General features: G+C 36.6%; 1 protein-coding gene across 1 annotated transcript in view; it reads right to left on the reverse strand.

Annotated features, from left to right (window-relative positions):
• Positions 1–4,215: 4,215 nt before the first annotated feature.
• LOC6039003 overlaps positions 4,216–17,182 on the reverse strand; it is a 47,498-nt gene continuing 34,531 nt past the window's right edge. The window contains exons 4-6 of the mRNA XM_038266152.1: positions 11,508–12,326; positions 11,288–11,443; positions 4,216–4,928 (exon numbers count right to left, since the gene is read on the reverse strand). Coding sequence (XP_038122080.1) covers positions 4,533–4,928; positions 11,288–11,443; positions 11,508–12,326 — 1,371 coding nt within the window. The 3' untranslated portion in view covers positions 4,216–4,532. The remainder of the gene's footprint in view (positions 4,929–11,287; positions 11,444–11,507; positions 12,327–17,182) is intronic.

Below are 17,182 nucleotides of genomic sequence, written 5' to 3' on the forward strand. Positions count from 1 at the left end.
TTTTATTTTCTTCTTGTTATATGACCTTTCGTGATAGCAGTAAAATGCAACTTTTTTTTTGTTCTGTAGAAAAACAATGAGCAAATTTTAGGTGTGCTTGTGAAATTTTCTCCTCATCATTTAAAGTTCTGAAGACAGAGTTTCGTTTACTGAGCTACTTCACCGTTGGCTTACAATCATCCCTTAAAATCAAATTGCTGAACTAAGACAGCTTCCAAATACCCGAGATTTCCATCTTATTCGTCCTAACAATAAAATAATAACTATATCAGAAGGAAGGAGGTTTAACACTAAACAATATACCCATATGTAGGAGAAAGAGTACGCTTAACTCATTGCATAAAGTTTCGTCTTTTTTTGTAAATAGAAAGTCTTCTGCCAGTGGCACTAACCACTTCTTGTTTTTAATGTTTTGATTCTCCTCTTCCACTCACACTAATTGCTAAAAAGTAGACAATAAATAATCTTAAACCAAACCTAACAAGTTAAAGTAAATAGTATTTTGGCAGTTTGATGTGTAAACTTGACACAACCTATCGATTCTCTCCAACTCTTTCATTTTTCTTGTTTTTTTAAACGTTTGCACTAATCCTCTAGTCAGTATTTTTTAATGCTACGTGCAAGTTGTAATGGGGCTTTTTTTTGTTCTTTATTTCCACAATTGAAACGAGGAGAAACATTTCCCTACAACATCGTTACAGAAGCTACTTAATAATCTCTTTTTCAAAGTTAGTTGGATCCGCGCTACGCGCGCGAATCGGCTTGTCGGCAGTTCTCTAGATTTGCGCAGGTAATTTTAATTTTTATTTTTATGGATTATTTGGATAAAATCTTGTTTAAAATTCAGAGTGTTTAAATAAGCCATTTTCATCATTCCTTTCAATGTTACATTCATCATCATTTTGAAAAAACAATTAATTCTCTGGGTAATTCTCTACCAACTCACACGAAATCGGGAAAAGTTGCCCCGACCCCTCTTCGATTTGCGTGAAACTTTGTCCTAAGGGGTAACTTTTGTCCCTGATCACGAATCCGAGGTCCGTTTTTTGATATCTCGTGACGGAGGGCGGTACGACCCCTTCCATTTTGAACATGCGAAAAAGAGGTGTTTTTCAATAATTTGCAGCCTGAAACGGTGATGAGATAGAAATTTGGTGTCAAAGGGACTTTTATGTAAAATTAGACGCCCGATTTGATGGCGTACTCAGAATTCCGAAAAAACGTATTTTCATCGAAAAAACACTAAAAAGTTTTAAAAATTCTCCCATTTTCCGTTACTCGACTGTAAAAATTTTGGAACATGTCATTTTATGGGAAATTTAATGTACTTTTCGAATCTACATTGTCCCAGAAGGGTCATTTTTCATTTAGAACAAAATTTTCATTTTAAAATTTCGTGTTTTTCTAACTTTGCAGGGTTATTTTTTAGAGTGTAACAATATTCTACAAAGTTGTAGAGCAGACAATTACAAAAATTTTGATATATAGACATAAGGGGGTTGCTTATAAACATCACAAGTTATCGCGATTTTACGAAAAAAAGTTTTGAAAAAGTTACTTTTTGCGTTTCTCTTTGTTTCGTCGTCCGTGTCTGTCGCGGGTGACCATGAACGGCCATGATCGATGACGACCAACTTTTTCAAAACTTTTTTTCGTAAAATCGCGATAACTCGTGATGTTTATAAGCAAACCCCTTATGTTTATATATCAAAATTTTTGTAATTGTCTGCTCTACAACTTTGTAGAACATTGTTACACTCTAAAAAATAACCCTGCAAAGTTAGAAAAACACGAAATTTTAAAATGAAAAATTTGTTCTAAATGAAAAATGACCCTTCTGGGACAATGTAGATTCGAAAAGTACATTAAATTTCCCATAAAATGACATGTTCCAAAATTTTTACAGTCGAGTAACGGAAAATGAGAGAATTTTTAAAACTTTTTTAGTGTTTTTTTCGATGAAAAATACGTTTTTTCGGAATTCTGAGTACGCCATCAAATCGGGCGTCTAATTTTACATAAAAGTCCCTTTGACACCAAATTTCTATCTCATCACCGTTTCAGGCTGCAAATTATTGAAAAACACCTCTTTTTTCGCATGTTTAAAAATGGAAGGGGTCGTACCGCCCCTCCGTCACGAGATATCAAAAAACGGACCTCGGATTCGTGATCAGGGACAAAAGTTACCCCTTAGGACAAAGTTTCACGCAAATCGAAGAGGGGTCGGGGCAACTGCTGTGTGAGTTGGCGGAGAATTACCCCTCTGCAAAAACTAGAATTTTGTGAAAATTCTTTCAGAACGTTGCGTTTATGTATATTATATTCACATTGTAAATAATAAAAATTCTTGTGTTCCAAAAAATGTGGTGTTAAGTCAGTAGTTGTATTTTACTTTAACACCAATAACTTTTTTTTTTTGTGAAAAGCTACATATTGCATCGTTTGATACAATTTGTGTATGAAAATATTTTGAAAAAAATAAATTTTGAGAAAGTAATTATTTAGTTGAACAGAGTTAGCTTCATTTTCAAATAAAAAAAATGTATTTGAAAAGATTTAATAATATTTTGTGATTTTGTTTGTATTTTTCATGAAAAACTATCATGTTGTGAAAATCTTTTTAAAATCAACCAAATATTGCAAATTTCAAAAATGTTGTTGCAAATATTTTTCAAAATTTTTGTCTCTTCTCTTTCAAAATTGGGGCAAAACGATTATCTTTTTTAAACTTCAAAATGTCAATGTCAAGAAGGTATTAGACTGCAGGACATATTAGACTACGACAGACAAACAAGTAAACTTTTTGACAGTTTTCAGATACGTCAACCGACATACATTTGGCTTTCTTTGCGAGTTTAGCAAACTATCAAACACGAAAAAGTGCAAGTTTGTTTGTTTGTTTGTCATAGTCTAATACCTCCTTGACAAACAAACAAAATCGCAGTTTTTGACAGTTTGCCTGCTTTATTTGTTTGCCTGTATTTGTTTGCAGAAATGCCATATTTTGCTTTGCGAGTTTGGCAAACTGTTAAACACGAAAAAATGCAAGTATGTTTATTTGTTTTTCAAAATCTGATACCTTCTTAATTTTGAGTGCAATCAGCTAAAACAATTTAAAAGGTCTGCGTTTATCATAATTCATCATAATGTTTGATTATTTCAAACATCGACAGCAAAAAAACAATATTTTCGCCAGAACTTTGACTTTTGGTAATTCAATGATTGCAAACCTACTGTACTGCTGTACTAAGCATTTTTTATGCCTTTTTGCATTGAAATATGGAAATCACGGTTTGTTTTTTTTCCATTTTTTTGCCACCCCTTTGCCATTTTTTGTATTTTATAAAACACGGTAAAAGTTTGATTTTGTTAAAATCCATTATAATTCGATTCAATATAAAAAATAAAATTCTTGAAATTATAGTATTCATCTTAACCATTTTTTTTGAGAAAATCTTTATACAATTTTGCATCGTATGAGATCCATATTGTGAATTTTTAATATCGAGATTTTAAATAAATATAAAAAAATATTGTGAAATGTTTCGTACGTTCCCAAAGTATTTTTTTATGCGAAAATTTATTCACAATTTTGTTTCGTTTGACACTTATTTTGCAATGTTTTATTATTTTAAATATTTGTTAATGATTTTTTGTTGTATTTAACACCTACAACAAAATTAAATCAAAATTTTGTGAAGATTTCAAAACACACAATAGTTGGAAAATAGATTATTGTGAATTGATAACGATAATTTCATCGTTTCTGTTATCAATCCTCGACAATTTTGCCCATGATCTCACGTCAATCAGAAAATTTGTTCTCAAGGAACAGCTGCCAACATTCTATGGAGGTGTGTATGGTCAAGCTAATGATGCAAAATGGCTTCTTTTGTGTCTTACTCATTTAAGAAACTGAATTCCATTAAAAACTACAAAAATATCGCTGTTCAAATTCCAGAAAATTTATCAAATGTGAAATCGTAGAGAACTACCCTCTTCTGAGAGAGAGAAGGAGAGTTTTGCCCGAGATTAACTTTGCGCCAAACTGAGGGTAGCAGCTTGGTGTTGTCCGTGAGGCATACCCTGGGGGCGCAACATTTAATCGCTTCCAAAGTTTGACCGCGTGACGAAGGCAAAACTCGTCCACAAACAAACCGTTTTTTCTTCTTTCTTCCGCAAAATCGGCTTGAGCAAAACAAAAAAGTTAAACTATTAGATTAAGCAAACTATGCGCCTTTTTTGTTTGTTTCGTTAAAGATATGACTTGTTTTCGTTTCGCTCTCGTACCGCGTGCGTGTGTGTGTGGGTTCTTACAGCTAAACAAAGTATATAAATAGAGATTGCTACTGCTTGGGGGAAAAGTTCGATAACAGAAACAATAAATAACTTTCTTTTTTACTTTCTTGTAACGAGCTCTCTACTATCCAAACCTTCCGACCCGGAAGCGCTACTATAAACGCGAAACGAAAATTGAAATACATTCCCTACTTCTAGTACTTGGTAGAACCTAAAGTAACCCGTCCACCGGTCTACGCCTTGGCGCTGCTCTTTGTCGTGGTCGACGTGCTCTGCTGCACCGAGGACGAGGACTTGCCGTCAATTTCCACAACCCCACCGCCGCTGACCGACCTGCCGGAAACCGTGCTGTTGCCGCCGTTGACGCTGTTCTTCAGCGCTTCCACGTCCACGCCGTCCGCGTTCTGGCCCGGGCTCTTGTAGTTGGCCGAGAAGAACGACAGCGCCTTCATCAGCTGGTAACTCTTGGACACCGGCAGGTTCGAGTCGTACAGCGTTTTGCTGTTCTTGCAGTCCACGTAGAACCACCAGTTGCACTTGAGGATCGTCTGGTCGAACAGGGTGCTCTCCGGACACAGGAACGACTTCATGATCAGCCCGTCGTCGGTGAGTGCGCATACGTGGAAGACCTGCAAGAAAACACGTTTGAAAAATCAAACACTCAACAATTCGGATTCAAACAATGCCCGGCGGACCGTGAAAACGGTGCATCGAGAGAAAAAGAAAAAGAAAAATCAATTGAACAAAATTGATCCGCTGGCAATGAATCAACCGGAAGGGATGAAATGAATTTTCAATTTCCACCAGCCCCCCTAGAGGACGAACGGTCTACCAGTTTGGCCATGTTTTTCTGGTGATGTTCCTGCTAGCAATAGGATGGGAGAAGGGGGAGATTGAGCTGCTGGCAATAAAACGAATCTAATCGCCGAACAGTGAGTGAGCCGGACCGGACAACAATCTGCACTTTGCTGCAGTAGGCCGGAAGCGAGGGGGTGAGGAATTCGATTTTTGGAGCCTAAATCGTGTATGTAGCTTGTTGCACCTGGGAGAGTGCTTGTTCCCGGGATTGGCTTATTGTGAATCGGGCATGTCGCAGGGTGTTGACTACGAACAAATATCCCCAAAAAAGTTATCTGAATGTTCTACTTTTTTCTTTCAGAAGTTTTTTTTGCGCGGAAATCAATCAAATTTCACTCTAACCAACAATCACAAAAAAGTTAAGCTCTTTATTTTTTGTTAAAAAGGACTTTTTAACCTCTAACGTCCAAAGCTGTTTGGTTAGCGTAAAATGGTAAATGTTCAAATTTTGATACAATAATGCAAGAAGTATTTTACATGGAAAGAGTTTAATTTGCAGTGATGCATAAAAAACGATCAGGAAGAAGATATTTTATTGTGAAACAAAATCGTTGTCTTGAAATGGTTTGTTTAATTTTTTAAGTAGGCATTGGAATATGTTTGAAATTTCTAGTATTGTCATTAAACATTTCGACATGTCTAAACCAGAACTACGAAAATCTGTACAATATACAACAGGTAAACAAGACATAATGCTTAGTAAAACTAATGATTTCGTGTAAGAAAATACTTGATGGGACAATTATGCGTAGAAGTTTAACGATGGGACAAACAGACTTGGTGTTGTTTTTAATGAGTTTCCGAACAAAGTACCAGATTTTATGTGTTTTTCTTAAAGTACACATCAAACTAAACTTGAAAATGTCATAAAGTCAAAATCGTCCAAAACTGACATGGGACAATTATGCGTAGAACGGCAGTATAAACACATAAACAATAGACTCACAAACACTAATTTTCTATAAAATAATGCCAATGCAAATTTGCTTTCCAGTTTTTGTCCTCCCAGTTCTAGATTTCCCTAAAAAATTGGGGGTTAAAAAAAGTAGCCTAAAATATTCAATTTTCATTGAAAAATCTTCTTACAAAATATAAATTGTTTGCGACCACAGATTGGAAAAGAAGTAAAAGTCTAGCAAAAAAATAAAAATAAAAAATATTTCCATACTCTATAAATGAATTTTTATTTAGCTAATTTGCAACAAATGAATAACTAAGATAATGTTCAATGTTTTTTTTTGGAAAATTAGGCTTGAAATTTGAAAAAGTAAATTGAATCTAAATTCCACTCTTATTTATTGTACATAATTGTAATTTTGTGTGTTCACTATGGTCACCCTAGTAGGGTGACAAGAGATATGAGAAATTTTGGAAAATCCCATAGCTCAACACTTAAAAAAAATTAAGCATCTATGCCAATTTTGACCCAAATCGATTCAGGATTAGGGGCCGCTATCGAGAGTTGATGTTTGTAAAGGATGACATTAAAAAAAATGTATTGAGAAAGACAACATTTTTGATTTATTTTCCGGAAGTTGGTGTTAAGAGCGAGTCCACGAGCAAAGCATACCCATCTCGCATCGACCTCACCAATCTGCCTGAAATTTTCAGGGGTTGTTTGTACATATAAAACTAGCATCTGGTCAAAATATGAGCACTCTAGGTCAACGGGAAGTGGGGCAAATCGGGACACAAAGTTTAAAGGTTTAAAAACGTCAAAAATCTTAAAAAAGCTATAACTTAGGCAAAATTCAATTAAATTTCAAAATTCAAAATGCATTTGAAAGGGCTCAAAAAATGCAACAAAATGCAGGGTAGAGCATCCCGATTGGTTAAATCTAAAGGGAGTTATTGGCATTTTAGTGAAAAAATAGCATAATTTTCAAACTCAAATAAAAAAGTGTTCCATCCAGATATCAACTCGGTTCGACATGCAGCTTGTAGGGGACATCTGAGACTACCATCTGAAACTGAGAACGCTTTGGGTAAGGCAGTTTAACATATTAAATAGACACTTTTACTTTTAATGAAGTTTTTGGTTGTAAATTTTTGCTCGGGGACCCCTTAGATCCCATTTTATGGTGATAATTTTATCATATTCGTGTTCCTGAGACAATTTCACAATAGAAACATGCATAAAAATGTTTATTTTGATCAATTCTAACCCATTAAAAAATAAAAGTTAAAAAAAATCTTCGATTCACATTTATTGAAAATCAAGCTCGTTTCCAAGGATACTAGATGACACCAGAAAAAAGCAGCTTCATATTTTTTTTAACTTTCATTTTTTAAAGAGTAAAAATGGATGAAAATAAACATTTTTACGCATGTTTCTATTGTGAAATTGTCTCAGGAACACGAATATGATAAAATTGTCACCAGAAAATGGGATCTAAGGGGTCCCCCGAGCAAAAATTTACAACAAAAAACTTAACTAAAAGTAAAAGTGTCTATTTAATATGTTAAACTGCCTTACCCAAAGCGTTCTCAGTTTCAGATGGTAGTCTCAGATGTCCCCTACAAGCTGCAGGTCGAACGGAGTTGATATCTGGATGGAACACTTTTTTATTTGAGTTTGAAAATTATGCTATTTTTTCACTAAAATGCCAATAACTCCCTTTAGATTTAACCAATCGGGATGCTCTACCCTGCATTTTGTTGCATTTTTTGAGCCCTTTCAGATGCATTTTGAATTTTGAAAATAATTTGAATTTTGCCTAAGTTATAGCTTTTTTAAGATTTTTGACGTTTTTAAACCTTAAAACTTTGTGTCCCGAATTGCCCCACTTCCCGTTGACCTAGAGTGCTCATATTTTGGCCAGATGCTAGTTTTATATGTACAAACAACCCCTGAAAATTTCAGGCAGATTGGTGAGGTCCAAACGACGTCCCATACAAAGGGGTATGCCCTGTTCGTGGACTCGCTCTTAATTGTATGGACACTTTGTCAAGAGTTAGATTCTAATGTGAAATTAAACGCTCTACAATGTTGCCAAAGGTGCAGAGCTGTTAGACTTGATCTAGAAAATTTGTTAGCGATTTGAAAAAGATTTTTTTGAATGAAAAGATTTTTTTCACCACTTTTAGCCGTTCTATAGCGACCCCAATCATAACCGATTTGGCTCAAAATTGGCACAGATGCTTAATTTTATCTAAGAAATCGAGAAGAGGGTGTCCCTAAAATACATATTTTTTCTTGTCAAACTATTGTTTACTTAACATTTTCAAGAAGTTAGTCGAGCAGTATTGCTAAAAGTCAATGAAAAAAAAGAAAAATAAATTTCTTAAATTCCTTTTTTATTTATTTTCAATATTTTTTAAGCGAACAATATCCCACAACTTTTGAGTCATAAAGAAACACGAGCAAATTTTTGGACGCTGAGTTATATATTTTATTGAATGTGTTTTCTAAGAAAAATAGAAATGTTACAAAACAAAAAATAATAATACTGCAGTTTTCATGTGAGTTTGCAAAATTATTGTACAGAAATTTTCATAATGTGCGCCGTTTTCTAGATATTGCCTCTTAAAGTTTGACCATTACTAAAAAAATCTTTGTTTACTGCTTAAACAGTGCCCATTAGTGACTACCTCTGAAAATATTGTTTTTGCAATTCCGTCCTGAAGCTACTTACTTTTCCTGTCATTCTTGAACGACGAAATAGCCTACTTTTCTGTACCAAAAATAACACGACGACGAAAACGCCTACTTTTCTGTACCAAAAATAACAGAATCGAATAGCAACACTTTTCAAAATAAATGCTGAAAAGTTCTACTTTTCAGCACTGAAATGGGTATTGAAAAGTTGAACTTTTCAGCACTTGTTTCGGAAAGTAACACTTTTCATCTTTTTTTGATTTAAACGATTTATTGACAGAATACATGAAAATTCGAATTAAAATTTCACTCAATGGGTGTTTTTCGAAATTGCAAAAAATGTTGTATGGAACTTGTTGCAAAACTTGATTTTTTCAGCACTCGTCGTATTTATCCAAAAAAAACGCTGTCCGCTTTGTAAGCGGATGATTCTGGGTTCGATTCCCATCTGCTGCAACCTTCCATCGGATGAGGAAGTAAAATGTCGGTCCCGGCCTTGGTTGTTAGGCCGTTAAGTCATTCCAGGTGTAGGAGTCGTCTCCAAGCCATAAGTACAAACAACACACCAAACCAAACCTACTCCGGTGGAATCGCTGGTGGCGGTTGGACTCGCAATCCAAAGGTCGTCAGTTCAAACACTGGGGTGGAAGGTTCCTTGGAGTAGAAAGAGGTTTGGGTGCTCTCCCCATTCAAGTCTTCGGACTCCTAGGTTCGAGCAGAAACTTGCAATAGAGACCACAAAAGACCCGGGGGTCGTTAATGTGGATGGTTTGATTTTTGATTCGTATTTATCCAACTCGGCGAACCTCGTTAGATAAATGTACGACTCGTGCTGAAAAAATCCTCTTTTTGCAACTTGTTGCATAAACTACTATTTTGCAATTCCGCTACTTACTTTTCCTGTCATTCTCGAAAGAAGAAACAAACTCATTTTCTGTACAAAAAATAACAGAATCGAATAGTAATCCTTTTGAAAACAAATGCTGACAAGTTCAGCACTAAAATTTTGTCCATGAAACGTCAAAGTTTGGTCCTCTGGTTGCTGAGATAAACGGAATAAAAGAAAAACAAACCGGCAATTTGAAGTTTTCAAAGTCTTACCCAAGTCATACCCAAACCGCACCAATTTTCTAATGCATCATTCCAATATGTCACTATTTCAATGGTTTTTCAGTTTAAATTTTTTTTGATAATTTCTGATTTTTACGAAAAAAATATTTTAGAATATTGAAATCAAAACTAACATTTTAAAAGTGCGTGATATTGAATATTTAACCCTTTTTAAATGTTAGTGAAATGTTTCATTATTTACATGGAGTTTCGGTGAGACTTTGAACTTCAACCTTTCTGCTTTTTCGTTAATAATAGAAAAAAATTCGTGTACCTTTTTCTCTTGTAGTCGTTCATATCTAGCAACTCTTCCGAAGACAACAGATATACCAGAAAATTCTTACAAAAGATGCACTGTCCATGTTTGCATAAAAGTCCCAAATCGCATTTCAAATTTGTCCCACACATAAGGCTACGTGTTAAGTTTTCACGAAAAAACTAGATTTCCTCCAGATTTCTTTAGATTGATTGATTTGTTGCTTAATTTTTAAAGCAACACAACAAATTTAATCAAAAAAATTGAAAGTCCAAATATGCTGGAAATAACTTTTTTAACGAATTATAAGATATTACAAAACAAATGACACCATGTCGAGCACAACGAACGTGCACCAACGGCTAATTCGTTTCAATTTTCATGAAAGGTTCCTAAAACCCAAATTCCGGATAACAACCGGTGTTGAAGGGTTGCATGCGAACCCATGGCTCGTCGAACGCTGATCCCATACGTCGTGTTTCCAAACCCAAACAAAAAAAAATCCTGTCTTCCCGGGCTGGAAACCAAAAATCTACTTCTATCAGAACAAAACAACCAACTCGGTGCACGCAACAATGCATTTTCCAGCTGAGTTGGCCTGCCAGGACCCGGGTTTCAATCCTGGACCCGGCCAAATCACATGAGGTACATCCATTGTGGTGGTCCCGCTACCGTCCATCTCGTTAGTGCCAGCTGCAACCAATATCAGCAGCAGTTTGTTGCGTAACACGTGGTTTTCGGGAGGGAGGGTCGTTTGCCACTGGGCAAAACAATCTGATGCGAATGTATTTGAAATGGTTTGGGCTGGTTGTTTTGGAGGGTCACGGCCCGAAGTGCGTTCAGTGGTGTTCAGGGCTAGAAAATCTCATTTGGAGCAGATTGAATACAAATTTATTTTTGGGCATCCCCAAATCAGCGAGCGTTACTTGTGCGCGGTAATTTACAGTACATTCGGTTACTCTGGCCAGACTGCTGCATCGGTCACGTGAAAAGTTCTAAATGGATTTTAGTGGCATTGCCGGTTGAGGTTTTAAGTGCTACGCACGCATGTAACAATCACGTTGACCGATGCGGATTTTAACGACCAAGTCAAGTTTTAAATTAGTTCACTAATGAGTTGATGCACATGTACCCTTAATTAAATTTCGGACGGAACTTTGACTTACCATACAGCCCAAGTCTTCGTCGCCGTACAGCCCGGGGAAGTGCTTCTGCTCGCCGCAGTTGAACGTCGTGTACGGCAGGTCGACCTTCGAGGTGAAGTTGTCGTCAAAGTTCTTGTCGTAACCCACCGGGTAGTACTCCTTGGGGGCGTTCATGACCTGAAAGGCGGAATGGGTTAGAGTTTGTTCTGTGGGAGGTTTCAAGTTTTCCCGAGACACCAACCTTATGACCGGAGTGCGTCGGATATCGACGCGGCCGCGGAGTGGTCGTTGTAGTCGTGGTGGTCGTGGTGCTCGTCGAGGTCGCCTGTTGGGCGGCCATGACCTGGGCGTGTACGATGGCGGCCTGCTGTTTCTGGTACTGCTGCTGGGCCAGGATTTCCTGCTTCCGCACGCGGATGGCCTCTTTGATGACCTCAACGCTGACGTTGGCCGCTGCGGCCAGTTCCTCGACGGTGTGTCCCATCAGATCGACGCCGTCCACCACGGTGGTGCCCTTGCCGATGACGTCGTGCCGTGATGGGACCGTTACGATGGAGTTCTTGATCGTAGGCTCGTGGGACAGTTTGTTGTCGATCTGGATGACCGGTCCGGTGGATATCCGAGAGACGGACTCTGGCATCGCCTGGAACGCTGGGACCTTCTGCACCTGGATCGAGGAGTCTTTGTAGACGATGTGGTGGTTGGGAGGGGCACTGGTAATTCGGGAAGGTCGGTGGAAGGAGGAGGTTTGGTTCATGAGCTGGTTCTGGAAGGAAAGATCGGGCGTTTGAGGAGTTTTGAGGGAGAAGGTCTTCGGCACCAGGGTAGGAACGTAGCTCACCGGTTCCGGTTCGGGTTTGGGAAGGGGTTTAAAGGCGGGTACTCCAAGGGGAAGGGAGGATGCTTTGGTCATGAGACTGTTGGCCGGTGACACGTAAACGGGAGTTCCGGTGGTAGGACGCTGGGGACCTGTTACGGAGTTGGCGGTCGTCAGTTTTAGCATCGGCCTTGCGGTTAGCGCTTGTGGGCGGCTCTGCATTATCGTGGGCGGGTATGAAGACTGAGGAGATAGAGAGCGATTCGAGGGATTAGATTTTCTTCGAATAATTAGTTTGATAGGGCAAGTGTCTTGGGGAAGGAACTGGAATTTGGGCTGAAGAATAAAAATATTTTAGAGTTTGGTGAAATCATGTTGCTTAGAGATAAGTATGTGATCTTGGTAGATTTTTAGAATACTAAATATTGTTAAATCATTCTCCGCCAACTCACACAAAATCGGGGAAAGTATAATAGTTAGACAACAACAACTCAAATAATGTCACATGAAAAATCATTCAAACAATGATAGCGTTATTCAAGTGAAATTTCAACCCTTTTTGGGGTTGGAATCATATTCAAGGTATTTTTGATTTCTGGATTTAACAAAAACTATGCAAAAGTTTTGACAATTTTTCCCAAACCCAATTAGTTATTATTTTTCATTTCATTAAGTGTGGGAAATTTAGATTTTTACGATTAAATTGCCTTTTTTTTTTGCACAATTTAACTGTTTTCAGTAAAATCGCTTTTTCTCATCAATAGATTTTCAGTTTGAGATTTTCATGGATTTTTATAAACAATTGTTCGGTGATTAAATAAAATAAAAATGACAAAAATAGGGATTTTTTTAAAATAAAGTGTGTAAAAAATAATTTCGGGTGTATTTGAGGGTTACAATTTATTTTTCCTTGAATTCCTTGGGCATTTTCCTTTAACACTGGAACGCCCAACGTATGTCCAACTTACACGGACGCCCAAGCGTCCCAAAAAAGGTGGAACGGTAACTTCAACTCGCTGGTTATCGGGCATTACTCAACCAATCGGGACGGTTCTTGTTTCCAGTGATTTGTAAGAATGTCTAGATGATCCTAAAATTTTGCAGAACTTGATTTGATGAATTCTGTAATTTTTGCGATCAAAAACATCGTTCCACCTTTTTTAAAACGACTGCCTCCGCGGAAGTTTTGGCGAATTTTTTTTTACACGCAAATAAAAAAGTTGGAACGATGTTTTTGATTGCAAAAATTACAGATTTCATCAAATTAAGTTCTGTAAAGTTCTAGAATCATCTAGACATCCTAACAAATCACTGGAAAGAAGAATAATCTTGATTGGTTGAGTTATGCCCGAGAACCATTGAGTTGAAGTTACCGTTCCAACTTTTTTGGAGCCTTGGGCGTTGGAATGTTAAAATATAACCTGAAGAAAGTCTTTTGCTATTATATGTTTAGTATTGAGTATTGAGGAATATTTTGTGTTAGGACGAAAAAACACATTCTTTTTATTGTACATTGCTCGGGTAAGTTTCCAAAAAGCCGTAAGAGCCACCGTGACCTCCGACACTAATATTCGTTTTTCTCCAAGTTATAACAAAATTTCATTTATTTTCAATTTGGGCCACTTGAAAGACGTGTAGATGAGATGAACAATCTTAAGCATTTTTGAAATCAACTTTTCGTAAGTAGGTCGAATACCGCTGCAAAAAAAGGCTTCATTAACCATTGGCTCTTACGTCAATTTGAAAACTAATCCGAGATTGGAATTTCACAAAAAACTAACTTAATCCACCTATGTGGTTGGAGCCTTCCTCACTCATTACCAACAATGGCTGATTTGATGGGGTTGTACACAAATTTCATCTATTTTTTAGATCCGGAATAAAAAAAGTACATAAATATCACTTAAGTGACCATATCTCGAGACAGGGTTGCCAGATCTTCAATGTTTTAGACTCGTTGGAAAGGTCTTTTGATAACCTATCCAACGATTGGTTGGATAGTGGATCCGGACATAGTTTACATACATTTAAGTGAGATCCGGCTTCCAAAATGTACATAAATATCACTAAAGAGGCCATATCTCGAGACAGGGTTGCCAGATATTCAATGTTGTGGACTCGTTGGAAAGGTCTTTTGATAACCTATCCAACGATGGGTCGGATGGTGGATCCGGACATAGTTTACATGCATTTAAGTGAGATCCGGCTACAAAAAAATACATAAATATCACTTAAGTGACCATATCTCGAGACAGGATTGCCAGATCTTCAATGTTTTGGACTCGTTGGAAAGGTCTTTCAACTACCTAACCAACGATGGGTCGGATGATGGATCCGGACATAGTTTACATACATTAAAGTGAGATCCGGCTTCCAAAAAGTACATAAATATCACTTAAATGGCCATATCTCGAGACAGGGTTGCCAGATCTTCAATGTTTTGGACTCGTTGGAAAGGTCTTTTGATAACCTATCCAAAAATGGGTCGGATGGTGGATCCGGACATAGATTACATGCATTTAAATGAGATCCGGCTTACAAAAAGTACATAAATATCACTTAAATGGCCATATCTCGAGACAGGGTTGCCAGATCTTCAATGTTTTGGACTCGTTGGAAAGGTCTTTTGGTAACCTATCCAACGATGGGTCGGATGGTGGATCCGGACATAGTTTACAAACATTTAAGTGATATCCGGATATATGTGAAAACACATTTTTATACATAACTTTTGAACTACTTATCGAAACTTCAATCTGTATAAAACTCGATCTATGGGACCCTAAACCAAGTCGAATGCAACAGGTTCGGGTCAAATCGGTTCAGCCAGTGCTGAGAAACATGAGCTAGTTTGTTGGTCACATACATACATACACACACACATACACACACACATACACACACACATACACACAGACATTTGTTCAGTTTTTGATTCTGAGTCGATATGTATACATGAAGGTGGGTCTACGACGTTTTTATACAAAGTTCATTTTTAGAGCAGGATTATAGCCTTACCTCAGTGAGGAAGGCAAAAAGCTAAATATCTGTAATCGATCCCAAATATGCTAAATATGATTTAAATCGCTTTGAAAACTATTTGCAATGGCCTCATTTCTTTGGAAAAAAGTATTTATAACCAAATATGTAGTTATTTTTATGAAGTTTAATTTTACCTAGTTTATTATAGAGACTTACACTTTCGTGCTTTCGTCTTGAGTGATTCTCTACGATTTCGAAAATCGACTTTTCTTTGCTAATTTTTTAATTGGGTGAAACTTCGAACATGAATTTTCTATGTGAAAAGAAGCAACTTTGCATCATAAGTTATTCCTTACAAGTCTCCAGCTGGTCATAGAAAATTATGTATCTCGAGAAGGGATTTTCTGATCGATTTGGTGTCTTCGGCAAAGTTGTTGGTTATGATTATGATTTCTCAAAAAAAAATATATACGCGAATTTTCACTTTTATTAAAAGTTATGCTGTTCCTTTTACAAACATTAAACAAAAATATTTCAAAAATGCATTCTAATCAGTAGAGTGCATTGGGCCACGCCCATTTTCTATTTTCAGCTTAGTTCTTTTTTTTTTCTTCCAGCGCTCTTTTGGGTCTGCTTAGTGCTGCCAAAATTGATGAAATTTTAAGCGAACACTCACGAAAAGTAGCATTTATAGCGAAAGTTTCCTGGCAGCACTTGCTCCCTCCAACAAGCGCTGCACCAGCATGTTGGTGGTGTTGGTGGCTACCCTTTGTTCTTTATTTGTCTTCGCTCCTCGCTCGGTTTTCTTCAGCCTTCGATTGGAATGGGTAGTCAAAATTGTAACGTCAAAAGACTTTACGCGTTTGTTTTTAAATGGTGCTTGCTAATTATTTACATGTTTCGGGATTATTTTTCAAGTGAGTGACTAACTAAAGGGCAAAAGAACATGTTGCCGGTAGTTGGAAGCAAATTTATATCTTAAGCGCTTTGAAATCGTTAGTGCAAGCGAAAAGATATTGATGGCGACTTTCGTTAAGCAGTCAACCTCTGATCTTGTGTGTGGATGTGTGTGCCACCAAAATGATGAGAAATGGTCTCGCAAAATAGAAATTATGATTAAAAGTGCATTAAATTTGATATTTTTGGCCAGTAAATGGCATGAATTTGCGTGCTTACTCGAGGCGGTGCTGTTGCTGGTATGTTTATAGCCCAAATAGTATTTTTGGAGGTTTAATTGAGCATCAAATTCTCCATATGACGAAGATAGGAGTTTGATTGGAAAGGTTATATTTCCCCTAAAAGGCCATAGTGATGCTGCAAATCTGGTTAAATTTAACAAAAAAATTATTGTTTTTGAAAATATTGAAAATTTGCACAAACAAATTTTATCAAAAATCATGTTCTGAAGAAAAATTTAATTTGCAGCCGAAACATATTCTATTTTTTTAAAATAAAATGCATGGTTTTAAAGTTATAGCCATTTTAAGGGCATACATTTTTTTTAGTTTTAGGCCGATGCAAATATTTAAAAAAGTTTTTGTCCCTCGGCCGAGGTCAAGGGGGGGGGGGCAAAAAAATAAAAAAATATAAAAATTTAAATAACAAGCCATAGTCTTCACATTTAAATAAAAAAAGTGTTTTAAAATGCATTTTACACTAGTTCAGTTGTTTTGCAATCATTAGTTTTCAAAAAATCTAGGATCTGACAAAAACAAAAATTGTATCGAAAAAAAAGATTTTGCATCGAAAATTTTCAAAAAATCTTAAGATTTTTTAATAAACCCAAACATGCCAAAAATGATTTTAAGCGCAGGAGAATGTATTTTAATTTGATTTCAGTTGGTTGCACTTGAATTTTCATTGAAATTTTGAAGTTTATTGTAAAAATATTTTTTTTGCCCCCTGATTTTTAGGGCCAATTTCGAAGGGGGTGACAAAAACTTTTAAAAATATTTGTACCAGCCTTATTGCATTTTAAAATATTTCTTGAATGAAAGCGCCATTGAAAAAATATTGTTGAAAAAACAGAGAAATTTTTCTACAGTTTTCACACTGAAACAATAAAAATCAGGAAATTAGTTTCTGAGATACAGCCCCACAAAGAATTCGAATCGATG

Source organism: Culex quinquefasciatus, chromosome 3 (assembly GCF_015732765.1).
Source record: "Culex quinquefasciatus strain JHB chromosome 3, VPISU_Cqui_1.0_pri_paternal, whole genome shotgun sequence".
NCBI classification, from domain to species: Eukaryota; Metazoa; Arthropoda; class Insecta; order Diptera; family Culicidae; genus Culex; species Culex quinquefasciatus.